The 16,128-nt window shown below is 38.3% G+C and overlaps 1 protein-coding gene across 9 annotated transcripts in view; it reads left to right on the forward strand.

Annotated features, from left to right (window-relative positions):
• Positions 1-16,128, forward strand: part of robo1 (roundabout, axon guidance receptor, homolog 1 (Drosophila)) — a 331,113-nt gene that overhangs the window by 71,880 nt on the left and 243,105 nt on the right. The window contains exon 1 of one of the 9 annotated variants that reach the window (XM_017707192.2): positions 11,749-11,980. The exons of the other annotated variants lie outside the window; for them this stretch is intronic. Coding sequence (XP_017562681.1) covers positions 11,851-11,980 — 130 coding nt within the window. The 5' untranslated portion in view covers positions 11,749-11,850. Of the gene's footprint in view, positions 1-11,748; positions 11,981-16,128 lie in introns of those variants that run through there. 9 annotated transcript variants of the gene reach the window in all.

A 16,128-nucleotide genomic window follows, 5' to 3' on the forward strand; every position in this document is an offset into this window, starting at 1 on the left:
CCTCACAGCCCTCCAGGAATAGGCATTTGTAATGGTGCTACTGCCAATTTAATAGAAGGAGAGAAATGGCAAATTGTTGCCAGTGGAAGAGTCTCCTATTATTATAATTTTGCAGCTGGAAACCCACACAAAGTATCTAATCATCTTAAGAATAAAAATCCTAATGGAAACTCTGAGCTCTAATGTGATTCCAACTATTAGATTTTGCTAGAACATTGAACACCTAAGGCGGCCAAGGCATAATATTTTTTACAACTACGACTCTCCGGGAGGTAATACCTTAAAAGCATGACTTAGTATGTCGACATTATGAAATTTTGTAAAAATAACAAGATACAGCAACAAAATTAAGACTAACTAAGACTAAATCACCACTTTGACAGTGTTCTGTTGATTTAAAATAACAACATAGTCCATTAGACCTTTCACTACTTGGTACTGAAGGGCTGTGGGGTCTCTGATGTTACTCATCTCACCCCTCACGCTGAGTATTTGCATTACAGATGCATGTGTATTTACTTAGCTCAATTAAAGACTGCCTGTCCTAAAGTAGTCGTTTTGGGTGTTAATTTGAGAACAAACCACATCAATCATTAACATTTTGCTTTTTGATGAAGGGCGCAGTAATTGGTCCCAGTGAAACTCAGCAAACCCCGGGTTGGAATGAGTCAAGCCTGCCATGGCATTAAAACTGGGGCTGATGTAAATATGAAGCAGCACTGCCCCCTGCTGGCTGAGGAGTAAACTGCTCTACCTTGGTCGAGCGTGCTTAAGTTGAATTCAGTAAAGCCTTGCTGGAGAGCCATAAGCAGGACTGTTGCTTGATATAAGCAGTACAAGCAGTTGCTTAAGCCTCCCAAGCCACCAGGCAAACCCGCAAGCCGAATAGGATTTATTAATTTTTTTATCTATTTAGGAAGTTCCCTGAATATACCTATTTAGTGCTTTATTGTCTTTATCTAAGCATCTTTTCTTTCCCTGATAAAACAAATTATGTGTTGAATGTTGACTGGGATGGGTGAGGGGGCCACAAGTAGGATGTTCTTTCAGACCCTTAAATGTTCAGGAATGATCATGGACACATGACCACATGGTTTAGTGTTTAAAGTATGTAATTCTAATGATCACAGTTATTAATGAGTTGTTATGCATTATGTTGGTTGACTTACTTAAAAGCCAGACTTAACAAAACCTTAAATTGTGCAAGGCTGTGAACCAGACTAAGGCTGGAAAGCTCTTCTTTAGCACATTTGCTTTAAGCCTTGGACTGGATTAAAAAGAATGAACTGAAGAGGCCACAGTGTCAATGGTTAGCAGTTTCATTTAATTTTATTGCAGTTTAGGTTTGGAATTAGATGTATCTCACTCATTTATGACAGAAGGATGTATTACACAAACCTGTCGCAATAAACCTGGACATCGGAAACGGCGCCCACAGTGAAATACATGTCTGCAAATATTGTACATGTTCTTTATGCTTAACTTCATATTTCTGAAGTTAAAGCTCCATCTTGTGGCAGATGCTGGCATTACACTCCCTCAAAGCGAGAGCTTGAGTTTGAGAATCTCACCTTCTCAAAAGTGCCATCACTTTTAAAAGTTTCTTGGGGAGAATAAACATTCAAGCAGCCCAGTATATTTTAAAGATAGTGTCTTTTGAAAGGGAAAAACAGCATGCAGTTGTTAAATCCTCCTCTTATTGTTTGTGAAAATTAGGGTTTGATTGGCATGTTTATGGACGTATCAGCTTGGAAGAAAAAGCGGAAGGAAAAACATATTTAAAAGAAAACAGGTGTTTGTGTTTATTTAATTTAGTGGGAGTGTAACAACATCAGGACAATATTTAAAAGCTGAATTTGATGCAGTGTATCAACATTTTAAACTGTATTGCTGATACACCCTTCGCTGCCTGCCCAGCATCTCTCTTTTAGGTGGACCACTGTCAGTGATCAAAGATAGATGGGTGCATCCTCTCAAAGACCCACGAAGGCCTCCATTGATCAGGCTTGAGCCTGTCAGTTTAAGGATTTGTGATTTGGGGGGTATTTTGTTAGATGGCAGCATGATGGGCACTGACAAGTGTATATTTGAGAATGTTTATTTAACTCAGCTAAACAACCTGTGCACATTTACCAGTACTGCAGAGAGCATGGGACACATGCCCCAGTTAAAAAGGTACTGTTTATTGTTGTTTATATGTTGTTCTGTTGTGTGAGAATTGTTAAACTCAATTTAGCAAATTTTTAAAACTCAGTTAAGGAAATAAATTCAAATTGTGCATAAATATTTGCAGATAAATGCCATATTTCAGTTTTTAATCGCTGTAGAGGATGTGTTAACATATTTTCACTTTATTTTTTAACTTGGAATATCAAGAAAACAGGTCATATGACCAGGGATGTTCAACCTTTTGCATACAGTTTTATATTCTTTTTTTAATATGTGAATTGATCTAATTCATCCCAGATAACAACAGCATTAATACCATTACAATATAACTGATGTCAGTAATGTCAAATGCAGTGTTTGATACCATAAATATTCATCTCACAACAAACAATATCTCCACTCAAAAAAGCAATGCGCTGATTTATTTGATTGAAATATGTACATCATTTTCTCATTAATAGGTTGCATCAACACAGATTTGTTTACCATTGGCTAAAATAGATTGTATTCATGTTAAAATGATGTACACATTTGAATGGAAACAAATCAGTGAGCTATTTTATCTCTATGTAAAGAGTATGTAAATATCATGTCTGGGGGGAAAAAAAACAAAGGGTGCCAATTAGATATGGTGTCTACAACGGAGTGCACTGAACTGGGTCTTCTGCAGCACCATAGGCTCTCCCAGATGGTACATTAGGGCCTGTGATACAGACTGAGGTATCTTGCCAAGACCAGTAACTTTGCCCTATGACTATATATATATAACTATGCCCTACTCATATATGAGTATTTGGCACCTCATAAAGATATTGGCCAGACAAAAAGACATAAAGACATGGTCGGTAGCATTGATTTTGAGCTGTGAAGTTGTTTTTAAAGAAATAAACAAAAGAGAGAATAATAAATAAATTAATGGAAAAAGTCCCGTTCTTAACAAAAAAAAGCAATTTTATTCAGTCAAGTAAAACTATTTCACATCAATTCAAGCCTCATCCTAGAGTGATCTGGCACACTATCATTATTAGGAGATTAATACAGCTGAATTGCTGAGAATTCTCAATAAGTGCATGAATCGTTATGATTTTAGTAGGTAAAGCTGGTGAAATAGGCGTGTGCTGTCACACACACTGTGCTGTTCAGGCCAGTTTGTGCTATAGATGCTGTAGTAAATCTGCCTGTATTTGCTCTGTGACTTCCAGTGTGAAGGTGAGAAGTACTGTGAGTCCATTATGAGCCACTGGACAGGGCAGTATTTAACCCAGCAGCCGCCCTTTCTTATCTACCTTCTCTCCTCTCTGTTTCATCAGCTTATTCCTCCTGACCTTGCAAATACTCTCGTGGCTAGTTGCTGAGCTTTGCAAGGAGATGTCCAATGTGTTGTTACAAGATTGCAGATCATGTTTTATAGTGTATTTTATAGTTTCTGTGGTAGTGATCTTAATTTGGTTTTAAACCTTTGTTACTGACTCAGTCATTCACCCTTTATCAGCCTCATTCTTGATACTTGACTCATGAGCTTGATAAATTGCTGTAACATATATTTAATGATTCATGCTAGCAGTATTACACTAATATGAACTCTCGAAAGACACTACATTGATCATAACAGCTTTTAGCAGAAACACTTTTAAGGGCTCATATCATAGAAAACCAAATTTTCCTAATTTTTAAGATAAAATAGCTTGATAAAATATGTAAAGAATGTTAGTTTCAGTCTGTTCCTGTTCACTCCTCTGCTCGTACTGTCCATACATGGAAACGTCCTACTCTGAATTAATTGTGTTTATGACATCACAAAAATCAACACATTCAAGAATGCTAACTCACTGAACATGATACAAATAAACGCCATGAAAGAGCAAATATTCAGATGAGCTTTTTTCACATGTTTGCAATATTTGTGAAACATTCTAGTTGCTGGGACACAACTAACGCATCACCTTGATTGTCACCATGCCAACACCAGAGACATCAGTGATTGGTAGAGGGAGTTCGTATCAGCAGTAAAGTTAAAAAAAATATGTATAGCGAATAATAAATTACCACATATGAAAAGTGTGAAAAGTCTTGTTTGGTGTCAGCATTTAAGTTAAATTGTTAACATTTAAATAAATTGATTAGTATCATTCCGTATTCTGCCTTCCGCCCTGTGGCAGCTGGGATAAGCTCCGGTACCCTGCCGCAATCCAGAAGGATAAGCGGTTTAGATGATGTGTATGTATGTGTGTGTGTGTGTGTGTGTGTGTGTAGTATCATTTCAAAATGCTGTGTATCCATTTGTAATAATTTTGGATATAAAAGGATTTTATCAAAAAAACAGTTGTAAAAGCTTATAGTGGAAAACACATCTTTATTGCTCTAATAAAACCAGTAACAGTCATTATATAGCACTGATATTTCTTAAATGTGTAAAACTCCCAGTCCCAACAACTTACATCATGAAAATGGTGTATTAAAAAAAAGTTTTAAGTGGTCTCTAATGCATTTTAGAAACCAAACCGCACACATAAATTGTGCTCGATGTGTAAAGCTCTTTACATACATTAAAACTGCAACAGGTTAGCTCCTCCACTCACATTGAAGATATCAGGAATATTTTAACACAGACTGCTTTTGAATTGGGCACAATGGAAGACAGTATATCAGAACAGAGCTCATTTACATATATTAGCCATAAAGACAGGTCTTTTATTTGAAAGGAAAAAGAGGCAGGAAGAATGTAATGAAAGAATTTATTCTAGCTGTTGGTGTATAAAACCACATAAACATTGTAAATAGTCTTCAAGGGAAAAAAATAAAATGTATGTAGGATATGAGTCCTTTAAAAAGCACTTTTTTCTATGTCGGTTATGAGCTTCTTATCTGTAAAACAAGACAACTTTGCATACGACTTGCCTGTATTCATAGCCAGTCATCAGGGAACTATCTGTGCCTGTGTGTGACATCGGAGGTGTACTTGGCCTTGCTTTCATTAACCTTCAGCTGCTTTTGCTTTTCATTGATTCCAGGCTTTCTGGATCTTTAGTTCAGTGAGGATTGAGAGCTAATTGATTGTGTGGGTGACTGTGGAAGTAGGCTCAGTTCCACAGGGTGTATCAGTTAAAATGATGATACCACCTTTTAGAGGCCCCAGCATTACAAACCTATTGATGGTCATCCAGTAATGTTCCTAGCAAATTTAGCAGCTGTGTTATTGTGTGTTTAGTGCAGAAGTGTGCTGTCGGTGTATTATGAGGAGGTAATGATGCATAGTTTAATTTCCAGTTTGTGCCGTTTACCCTTATTCCTCAATTTTATGGTACCTATGCCTGGACCAAAGGACACGAGAAAGAGCTGCTTTCAGAATGGTATGCAGAGGTTTCTGATGAGCTTCTGTCTTTTTATGGGATTTCGCTGTCTAGCAGAAGCACAGAAATCATGCTGATGTGATGACAAAGAAAATTGTTTTACTTCACCTCTAAATGGTTCTTGGCTTGGATATGTGCTAGAGAAAGAATTGATTGGTATAGAACCCTTTTAATATCGCATATTAGGACATATACAAAAAAATATATTATTAAAAGATTTACCAATTCAAGCTTTTCCATTTTTTTGCTGAAGGTTCTTCACACTCATACAGCTCATATATATGAATGGTTATCTAAAGGAAAGCAAATTTGGTTTTCAGTCTCACATTATTTGGATAGTGCGCTATAATCCCCTATAGATTATCTACAGATCTCGAATTGTTAACAAACTGTCTGTTGAAACTTGGTTGATTCTTAACAGTGGTGGGGTTAGGGTTAGGATTTGGACCAGGTTGAGGGTTGGGTTATGTTTTTGGGTGTAGGTTAAGGTTAGGGTTTGGATTAGAGCCAGGTTTAGAGTTTAAGAAAATTAGGTAAAATTAGTAGTGTTTAGTTGAATTAGTTGAATGTAACTTGAAAGTAAATTAAGTATCTACAAATAATCTAAAGTGGACTATCCACATAAAGTATCATCTGGTTGTCTTACAGTACCACTACAAAGAATGACTTTTGGTACCTTCTGTATTGAAGCAGAGTTTTGTCCTTGGGGGGCCTACGTTTAGGTTGTCTGAAGACCAAAAATAAAATATAATATGCAGATAATTGGGTGGGTTTAAATTTGTTGACCTAGCATTTTTTCACACACTCAGGGAGTAACTTGGAGAAACTTGGGCCATGTGTGTTTTCATTATTTAAAATTTCATAATGCAAACAAAAATATTTTTAATTCCCCTTGATGGTACTTTGATGTTAGGCTCACTGTTGTGCATATTAGTGACATTTCTAACTTTATCAGCTCATAGCTGGTAGCTACATGTGTTGTTACATCAAAATTTCAATCAGTGTGTGGTATTATAGATTACATTTTTATGATATGACACTGGGGCCAGTTTGACGGGTAAGGATTAAGCCTAGTCATTGACTGTATTTTCCTTTTAATGGAAATCCCCATTTAGAATCCTGTGTTGTTTAGGCCTAGGCTTAATCCATGTCCAGAAAACTGGCCTTATATGTTTTGTCACTAAAAGTACTTCATTTAAAAAATAAAATTTTCAGAAAGTTAGGTCAACTTTCTGTTGGGTCAAATTAAAATGTCCTTGAGGGTCAGCTTTGGGCAAAATCTTTGATCTTATTAGACATTTGATAAACACCGGATGTCCTGGACATTGTTTGAGCATTTCATCATGAATGGACCAGTAGAAATTTTGACAAAGTACACCATTTTTTCCCTTTTTTCATTCACTTATAAAGTCACCATTTTGGCACAGTTATCTTATGACAGTCAATTGCTTTTTCTTATACTTCCTTTGCCCTCTTTCTTATTAAGGATGAAAACAGTGCACTACAGTCAGTTCATAAATCAGCCCATCCTTCATGCACACCATTATGTCATTAATTATCCGTTATCATAAGGGCCTATGCCAATTCACGTTAACCTTCGTTACTCACTACAATAAATCACCTGTATCTTTTCAGCAATGTTGCTATAAGCAATAGCTCATGCAGTAGGTGTAATAAATTAAAAACAGATGAAAGCTCATTAGAAAAATGGAAGTGTAAGCACTAGATGGTGCAGAGCAAAGTGCCACGGTCATGCTGTACAGTGATATGGAAGCACATTGACAGTAAGGCCTGTGTGTTATAATGCAGGTTTATGGTGGGTCAAAGCATAAAAGTCACACAGAGAGCATACAGCAGTGTATTCGACCCTTTTCCTTGCTCAATATGATTTTAAAATAAGCCTGAGGTTTTTGAGCAGTTAAAATAATGGATAGTGATTGGAGAAATGAGGAGTGGAGAGAGGATGGAGGGAGAAAAGGAGAGATGGAGCATCGCTCTGGGTTTATTATGTGCTGGCAGTAAAACTCGTCTAAATCACAGGCCCTCGACAAGGTCAGCTGAAGAATAACTCTGAGTGTATTGTGCCGAACACTTATTGCACTGTTTTTTTGTAGCTTATTGGCCCCAGCCTTTGTCCGTGGAGTGGCATTCACCTCGCATGGCTGTGCTCTGCCAAATGGCCTCAAAAAGTGACATGGTCATAAAACACAAGACATCAACATCTTCCCCCGATCCTTATCCAGTCAGGGTACATTCACAAACTGAATGAAAGAAGAGGCTAATAGATAATGTGATGTTAAATGGAGGGTAAGGCAAAGGAGCCAGCAGCAGCTGGCTGAAAATGTGAGTAAGCTCTATTAGGATGCTTGCTTAAGGCATTGTAATTACCGGCAGATAACCTTCTGAAAGCAGCAGACACAAACATGCTGAGCAAATTCATAATCACTAACAAGGCAACAAACAAGGTTTGTACATTGAAACACAATGAACTAGTAATTAAAAACCAAGAAAAGCAGCTTAGTGCTGCTGATTACTTAAGCAGGACTTCACAGCTAAAAGGCAAATGGAGGGTATTTATACACACATTGATTATTATGGAAAAAATAACATATAGATGCTCATTGGAAAGTAGGGAGGGGTGTGAGTGGGGATGTTGGTGTATGAAAGGCCAGAGAAGCAAAAGCACTGGTAGCCAGACCAACACTAGGAATGGACAGGACAGCAGACCCTGAGGCCAACAGAACCACTGAGTCTAAGGCAGAAATACCTGGAGCTGCAGAATCTGAGGATGTCAAGGCCGGAGTCTCAAGAACTACAGAGATAGTAGCTGGAGAACCTGGAGTCAGCAGGACATGAAGGCATGCTGAAGCTCCCGAATGTCTTGACAGATACTGAATCATCGAGTAGATCTGCTGGACAGCCTAAAGGCAGACTCAGCAGTGGAGACTTCTGGCTTTTAGAGCTTGAAATATTTATGCAAACCTATTGTTTACACTAGGGTATGGTCAGCTTTGGATAGCGTTTCTTGAAAAAATCTTTAGATTTGATTTGCGTTCAAATTTCATGTGCAGATTTTCTCATAGCCTTAGTTTCCTACCTTTACTGCATCTTGCCTGCATACACCATTGTTTTAATTTTCTGTCTTATTTGATTATTCTACAATTGTGACCTTAAAGAGGAAATTCCACTGATTTTTCAAAACATCTTCATAATTTAATAGTTGGCATGTAAACAAACTCATTTGCAATAGTTAAATGTAGGCACTGTTAAGAAACATACCAACTATAATTTACAGTGGTGATGATCGGAATCAGGGATCATGATGTTTACAATTTAGTGATATTATTTACTATGCAGAACAACCAGTAAACCTACAGATATATTCTGAATTTTTATCAAAACATGTGAAGAAGTAAGTCCACCCTGAAACAAGTTTAGACTTTTTCAGGTTAGTTGGACATGCAGGTATTCTGTCTTCAATGGTGTTGATAAATACAGGTGATGTAATTTAACAAGTGACTCCTAAGATTAACATGTTGTCATCCCTTACACAATTGCAATAAACAGAAATGCAAATATATATATATATATATATATATATATATATATATATATATATATATATATATATATATATATATATATATATTCTTCAAACATGTCACATTGAAAACAGTTGTAGCAGTACCCTAACAGGTTAGAACATCATTAGAGAATATCTTATTTAATTATTTTTATTTAAACATCAGATATCGGCTCTGGTTTGCTCTTTGTTAGGAGTATGTGGTATCATCATGCATAGATCAAAAGAGCTCTCTGAGGCCTTCAGAAAGAAGATTGTGGATGCCTATGGGTCTAGGAAGGGGTTTGAGAAGTGTTTCCAAAATATAAGAAATCAATCTTTCCTCTGTCCAGAAGATCATCTATAAGTAGATAAAATTTAAAACCACTGCCAACATGTCCAGGTCAGGCTGTCCCAGTAAAATTAACCCAAGGGCAGACTTTAAGATGCTAAAAGAAGTCTTTAAGAACCCCAGTATTTCACCACAAGAACTGCACGTAGCTCTCGCCATTGTGAATGTCAAAGAGCATTCATCGAGTATTTTGATCTACATAGGAGGTGCACCAGGAGGAAACATTTGCTGTCTAAAAAGAACACCAAGTCAGGACCAAAGTTTGCAGATCATCATTTTGGCAAGAACCAGGACTTCTGGAACAATTTGCTATGAACAGACTAGGCAAAGTTTTCTGGCCACAGTACCAGAAGCTAGATTCGATGAAAACCAAAGACAGCATTTCATCAGAAGAACCCCATACCAACTGTAAAGCAGGATGGTGGGAATGTTATGGTTTGGGGCTGTTTTGCTGCCTCAGGGCCTGACCAAGTTGCAGTCACAGAATTGCCTATGGATTCTCTTTCATATCAGAGAGAGCATCTGTAACGAAGTTGAAGCTGAGTTTATGGATAGTGTTCCTTACAGTGAGGTCCAAGGTACACTAAGGTCAATGAGGCCAACATGAGAACAACACATTTTGTATCCAAACTAAAAACTGGATATGCTACACCCTCTGGTAACCATAAACTACCTCAAATATTATAAATGCCAAGTAAACTGAAAAACTGGACTGAAAAAACAAAGGCTATGTTACACTGTACTTACAACTGCACAGTCTGTGACGTTCCCTGTCATTGAAAGAAAAGATGATGCTTGGATTATTTGGAGTGAAGAATGCTGAAAGTGCAGTATTCTTTTGAGGTCAGTCTTATAGAAATATACATTTATGAGGTTTTTGTTCATTTCTTTATTTGTTTTTGTGTTAGCTTAGCATCACTTTAGTCTTGTTTTGAGCAGTATTACCAGCACGTAGCCCATTAAGGTATCTAACCAACAGCTACACTGGAGTATTTGACTTTTACTCCATGACTTCTAATTCATATTGATTTTCAAGTGACCATCTTATAACTTTACAAGTGCTTTAACAAACTTTATCTGGAAACAATCTTTATATGTATGCATTTGTGCACACACAGTCAGAAAAAAATGTACTGAACTGTCACTGAGGCGGTACCCGTCTTGTCACTGGGTTTGTACCCTAAAGAGTACATCCTCTTTTTAAGTTGTATTGACCCCATAAATCCTGGCTTGATGCCAGCCTTTTATTTTATTAGTTTCTTGGGATAAACATACTTAAGGTACACAGTTGGACCTTAAAACCATTGTTGTACTTTTAAAGTTACGTTAAAATTGTTTTTACCTTGATGAACAAATATTGTATCTGCACAGTGTCTTCTGCCAGTGCAGGTATGAGTAGAGTGGAGTAACGACTGGGTGGATGGGGGGGTGGGCAGGTGGGGGGTGTGTGATGAGAGTACTTTATGTAGTCTGCGAGGTGTTTGATAGGCATGCCTGAGAAATGAACAGGCAGGTTATATCCAAACATGCAAGGCCAGCAAAACAGTGTATTAGTGCATCACCTTCTCTTCTGCAAAGAAAGGAAGTCAGTCAGCTGGAGCTATCTGGCTTGAACACTTGCCACTCGATCACTCGTACACTCTCTTATTCTCTGTCTGTCTCTCACCCGCTCTCTCTGTGTCTCTCTCTCTCTCTCTCTCTCTCTCTCTCTCTCTCTCTCTCTCTCTCTCTTCCCCCTTATTCGCTCAGCTGCGTACTTGGCAGTGTCAAGGCTGCAGGATTGAAAATTCAACCCTTGATTTATTTCCTGTTTTCATATCAACATCAGCTCCTCTTTGCGGCTGGCTCTGATGAAGTGGCTGCTGGAGGAGGGAGGGGACACTCGGGGGCTTTTTCAGGGATGGCTGTCACTTGCCTAGGGAGCACTCAAGTGTGGCTATCTCCCTTACACCTGGCCATGCTGTTGAAGCATCTAGCGACTGCCAAGCAACTCTCTTTCCACTCACCTCCCTCAGCACAAGGCAGCGAGGCTCCTCTGCAACTGCTTGGAAAAAGTCAAGCCTGCACTGTCTGGAATGGCAGTAGTTCTTGATGGACTGGAAGAACCAGTTAAATTAAAAGAGGAGGAGATCAGCGTTGCTCTGTTGAACTTGGGACTACTTCTTTCGTCTTCTTTTGCTGGAGTTATGAAGTGGATCCTCCTTTAAGGGACCTGGGGTGGGGGCATTGTGTTTGTGTGTGTACTGTTTGTGTGAATGGATCTATATGTGTGTGTGTGGCGTGAGTGCAATAGTGGTTCAGAGCAGCAGGCTCTCGGCTCGCAGCTGTGTGTGATGTGAGTGAGCTGCAGGCAGCTGTGTGAGTGTGGAGCTCCAGCGTGGTTCTATCTCTCTCTCTGGAGACTGGACTGGACTGGAATGACGGCTGGGCTGCTGTTCCCCATCACCTTGCTGCTGCTTGGAACCTGCATTACACGTGGACTCTGTTGGGATGGGGACAAGCCAGGGAGGAACAAGGGTGGGTGGAGATGGAAAGGGGACAGGTCTCGTAAGTAACCCCCCTCCTTCAGAAATCACACTCACACTCTGTCTCTTGCTACCTCCTCTCTCTTTACCCCTTTCTTTCTCTAGCACTTCTCTTGGTCTCTTTGGTCTTCTACACTTATAAAAGTAAATGCACTGGATTTTTTTATTTTATTTCCAAATGTGCACATCATTTTCCACATAAATCAGAAGCATGGATGGATGGACGGATGGATGAATGTTTACAGAGTAAACTATTGAAAATGTTTGTATGATACTAAACTTGAGTGCAATACTGAGCATCCAGAAAAGCTTGAATGAAAAATCTAAAATCTAAAAATGATAAAAACATAGCTTAAAAATGCTGAACAGACCTGTCTGAGAACTATGTGTGCGTGGTTAATGACAGCTCTCTGTCCAACACTCCTAGCCTGCTGCACCACTCATACAGAACTAAAATCATTATCAACACAGGCGGATGGATGGATGAACAAATGGATGGACAAAGCAGTGCGTACATGAAGAAAGAAATGAATGAAGTGTATTTGTATGTATAAAGGAATGAATGGGTGACAGACAGCTATATAACGGAGGTCGAGCTTGCTAGCTTGCTTTTGGTTATGCTAGGTTAGCCTTAGCTTGCTACATTTCTCTGAATCTGAAACTGTTTTGTGTGGGCGGGGCAAGAAACGTCAGCCTTGTGATTGGTAAGGGGAATGCTCATGGAAGCATTACTCAAGACGAAGACCACCCAGTTTGCATGGAGAGGAGAGATATATGGTCAAATATATCAGACTGTTCCATGTGGAAATGATGAGCAGACTGATCTGCTTCAATATACTTTTGTTTGTTTGCCTGCAAGAACAAGATTAACTTAATTAGAAAGAAAACATCTAAATATAATATAATTATTTTCAGTAATTGGTCCACCCATTGCTTTCATTACAGTTTTCATTCTTGTTGGGAGATTTGCTTTCAGTTTTTCAAAGAAATATTTTTCCACACCTCCAAAGTTCAGTCTTAGAGGTTAGATGCATTTTCTGCTTTTCACAATCCAGGCAATCCCAAGCATATTCTGTTATGCTGAAGTCAGGATGCTGAAGTGGTCAGTCTGTTCCTTTTCTCAATAACTGATTCTTGACTGCTTTCAGACTTGGTGTTGAGTTGTCTTCTCACAGTGGAAGGATGGACAGAAACAGCTGTGGATTATTTCAAATCTGAAGCAAGGGTGTAGCTTGATTTTCTCCTCAGTCTCAGAGATGAAAGCTTTAAGCACTGTTTATCTGATGGGGACAGTTTTGATGGTCTACCAGATCTTGCATTGCCCCACTTTCTCTGTATCTTTTAATCATTTTTTGAACTTCAGTTTTGGAAACTCCTGTTTTTAGAATTATATTTAATTTGGCTTTGTCCTGCCTTATTCATGGATTATTTTGTATCTACTCAGAATTATCTCCTGAAAATGGTTTTTGTTCACTTAAAGGCCATTTTGACTGGAAATTAATCCAACAAAGAAGCTGCTGGTGATCTCAGAACAGTGGACTGGCAATTTCAGAGTTCAGACCTTAACATCGCTGAATGTGTTGGTTACTTGGACTGTGAGAAGCAAAAAATGCAAACAACTAAAATTGAACATTAGAGGGGTGGAAAAATGTCCCTGCAGATTTCTTTGATGAACCAAAAGCAAGTTTCCTGGATAGAATGGAAGCCGTGGAAAAAAAAAAACGGTAAAGAGTGGACGCATCAAATACTGAAAAATCTGGTATTATATTTAATTGTTAGATTCTGTGTTTTCAGCATTTTTTCCTGATGATAAAAGATTCATAACCTTTACTTTGTAGCCTGACTGGAAATTAAATAAATAAAGGGAGATCTCTGACACGGCACTGCATACATTCCAGCACTGTGTATAAAATATACTACAACCACCTAATTTTGCCTTTCAGCTCATTTACTTTTGGCAATAGATATTCATGGGATGTGTTTTGTTCATGTGCAAATGATGAACAGTTCAAGTAATTTCAATGCCCACTCTTTCTCACTGTAAGATCCCTTTTTCCCTGCCTTTTTTGTGTTGTATTATGCATACGATAAACATACAAAAAGCCTTTACTTCAATCTTTCACACTGTTAATCTTCTACTTCCTTTTTAGAATGTAATGATGGTCTCCACATATGCACAAATGATCATTGGTCTTGCTGGAAATACCTTGGTGTGCAGAACATGATGAAAACGGCATTCAGTGAAGTTTTCTTCAAATGGTGTGAAAATCAAAGTGAAGCAGACTTTATTACAAAGGTGTTTGTGTTCTCTTCTTTTTCTGGAAGCGGAGGTTCTTCTGACAGTAGCCATCACTCCATAGTTTCCTGGGATCATGTGTTTATCATCCCCTCTCCTCGCGTGTTCTGCTTTACAATTAGTGTTGAGCAGTGAGTGTGAGCTTACATGGTTAGATGTATGCTGTAAAAGAGTGCTATAAAAGTTGGCCCTCTCTAAACATCCATTAGTGCTGTTTAGACACAAGTGCAGTGGGACAGAAAGCATGCACTTACCATGATGCTATTTACTGCAGTCGTTGTTGACAGAAGCCTTTTTGGTGGTGAACTTGATTGACTGCCAAGTGTGTTTAGGGATGAGTGCTTTGAGGCTGGGGGTGAGTGCTCTTTCTCCTTTTGGGATCTTCACCAATGCACATTTTGATTTCATTACAAGAGGAATGCTAGTTTAATTGTTGGAGCTAATGTTCAACAACACCTCAAACATCTGATGTCTTTCGTCTGGCTTTTTTGTCTTATTGTCTAAAGTTAAACCAGATTGTTTGAGTTTGAGTTAAGCTGGCCATGTCCCCGGCCTTGTAAAACACATATTAGCAAAAAGCCTTCAGTAAATCAAATATCTTTGAATGTCAGTCTGGCTCAATGTAGTTATTCTTGTAGATTTACTGAGTTGTGGTTCAATGAGCTCTCACATTCAGAGCCATCTGTGGCATGACCTGAACTCTCTGTGAACTGAGAGTGTGTGAAATCTAACCTTGACAGGCTTTATTGCATGCACAGGTGTATTTTGATAGCAGCTTAGCTTTTTGTAAAGCACTTTAGTTAACTATAATGATACTACATACATACATGTTGAGAGATTGTGTCTGCAGTAGTATCATGAATATGCAAACATCTTAAGTTTACCCCATATATATATAAAAAAGTTTTTTCAAAGATTTTCAGGGATCAGTGCAAAATATTTATTTTTTGTAGGTTTTATTTCATCAGATGAATGACCCTTTCTGGTAAGAAATATATCAGACATTAAAAGTGCTGGTTTTTAATTGACTGTCTAAGTTTCAGTGAGATGCATGATATTCATGTGGGGTTCCACATGGATCCATTGTAGAGCTATTTCTGTTTCACCACTGCATTGTGTGTTCTGTATTAGAAGTCCCTTTTGCTAATATTCACAACACATAAGGGTTTTAAAAATGACTGTATGACTGTTCCTCCATTGCCTAGCTACGTTGTTTAAGTCAGATCTTATGTGCTGTCTAATGATTCTCGTTCATGAAAGCTCCATTTAGCCACACTCTGACAACAACCATAATTATATGCATGAGCTCCTTGCCTATAAAAGTGATAATGCCATCCAAACAAATCACCCAGCCCGTAATCATAGCCAGCAGGTGAAGAAAAACTTTCTTAAGCAGGAATATTTTTTTTTGAGTGACAAAGCAGAATGAGTTTTGCTTTTTTTTTGGTTATGTATAATAGATATTGTAGAAAAAGAGAACAAGGACAGGAGGGATTTTAGATTCTGAGAAAGTTGAGCGGTAGGACAGGGCAGTGAGTGGGTGTGATAAATAAAACAAACATGTCTGTGCCGTCTCTTCTTGTGGGTTCAGCGATGGGAATATTTGTGACCGTACTGCAGTCCACTTTCTTGAAAGTTATATGCATTTATTTTTCCTTACTGGCCAGTTCAAAACAAGACTGAGAGCATAAAGTGAAAGCAAATGCTCAGAGTGTCATTTCAATGACTGCCAAGGGACAATATTATCTTTCTGAGCAAAGAAGCAGATGTGGCTGTATTTTTGTGGGAGCGTTAAAGACAGAGAGGTAGTCAGAGACAGAGGCAGTGCTAAAGCAGATTAACAACAGTAGTTCCGAGGAAATAACAGGCCAGTA

Source organism: Pygocentrus nattereri, chromosome 17 (genome assembly GCF_015220715.1).
Source record: "Pygocentrus nattereri isolate fPygNat1 chromosome 17, fPygNat1.pri, whole genome shotgun sequence".
NCBI lineage: Eukaryota > Metazoa > Chordata > Actinopteri > Characiformes > Serrasalmidae > Pygocentrus > Pygocentrus nattereri.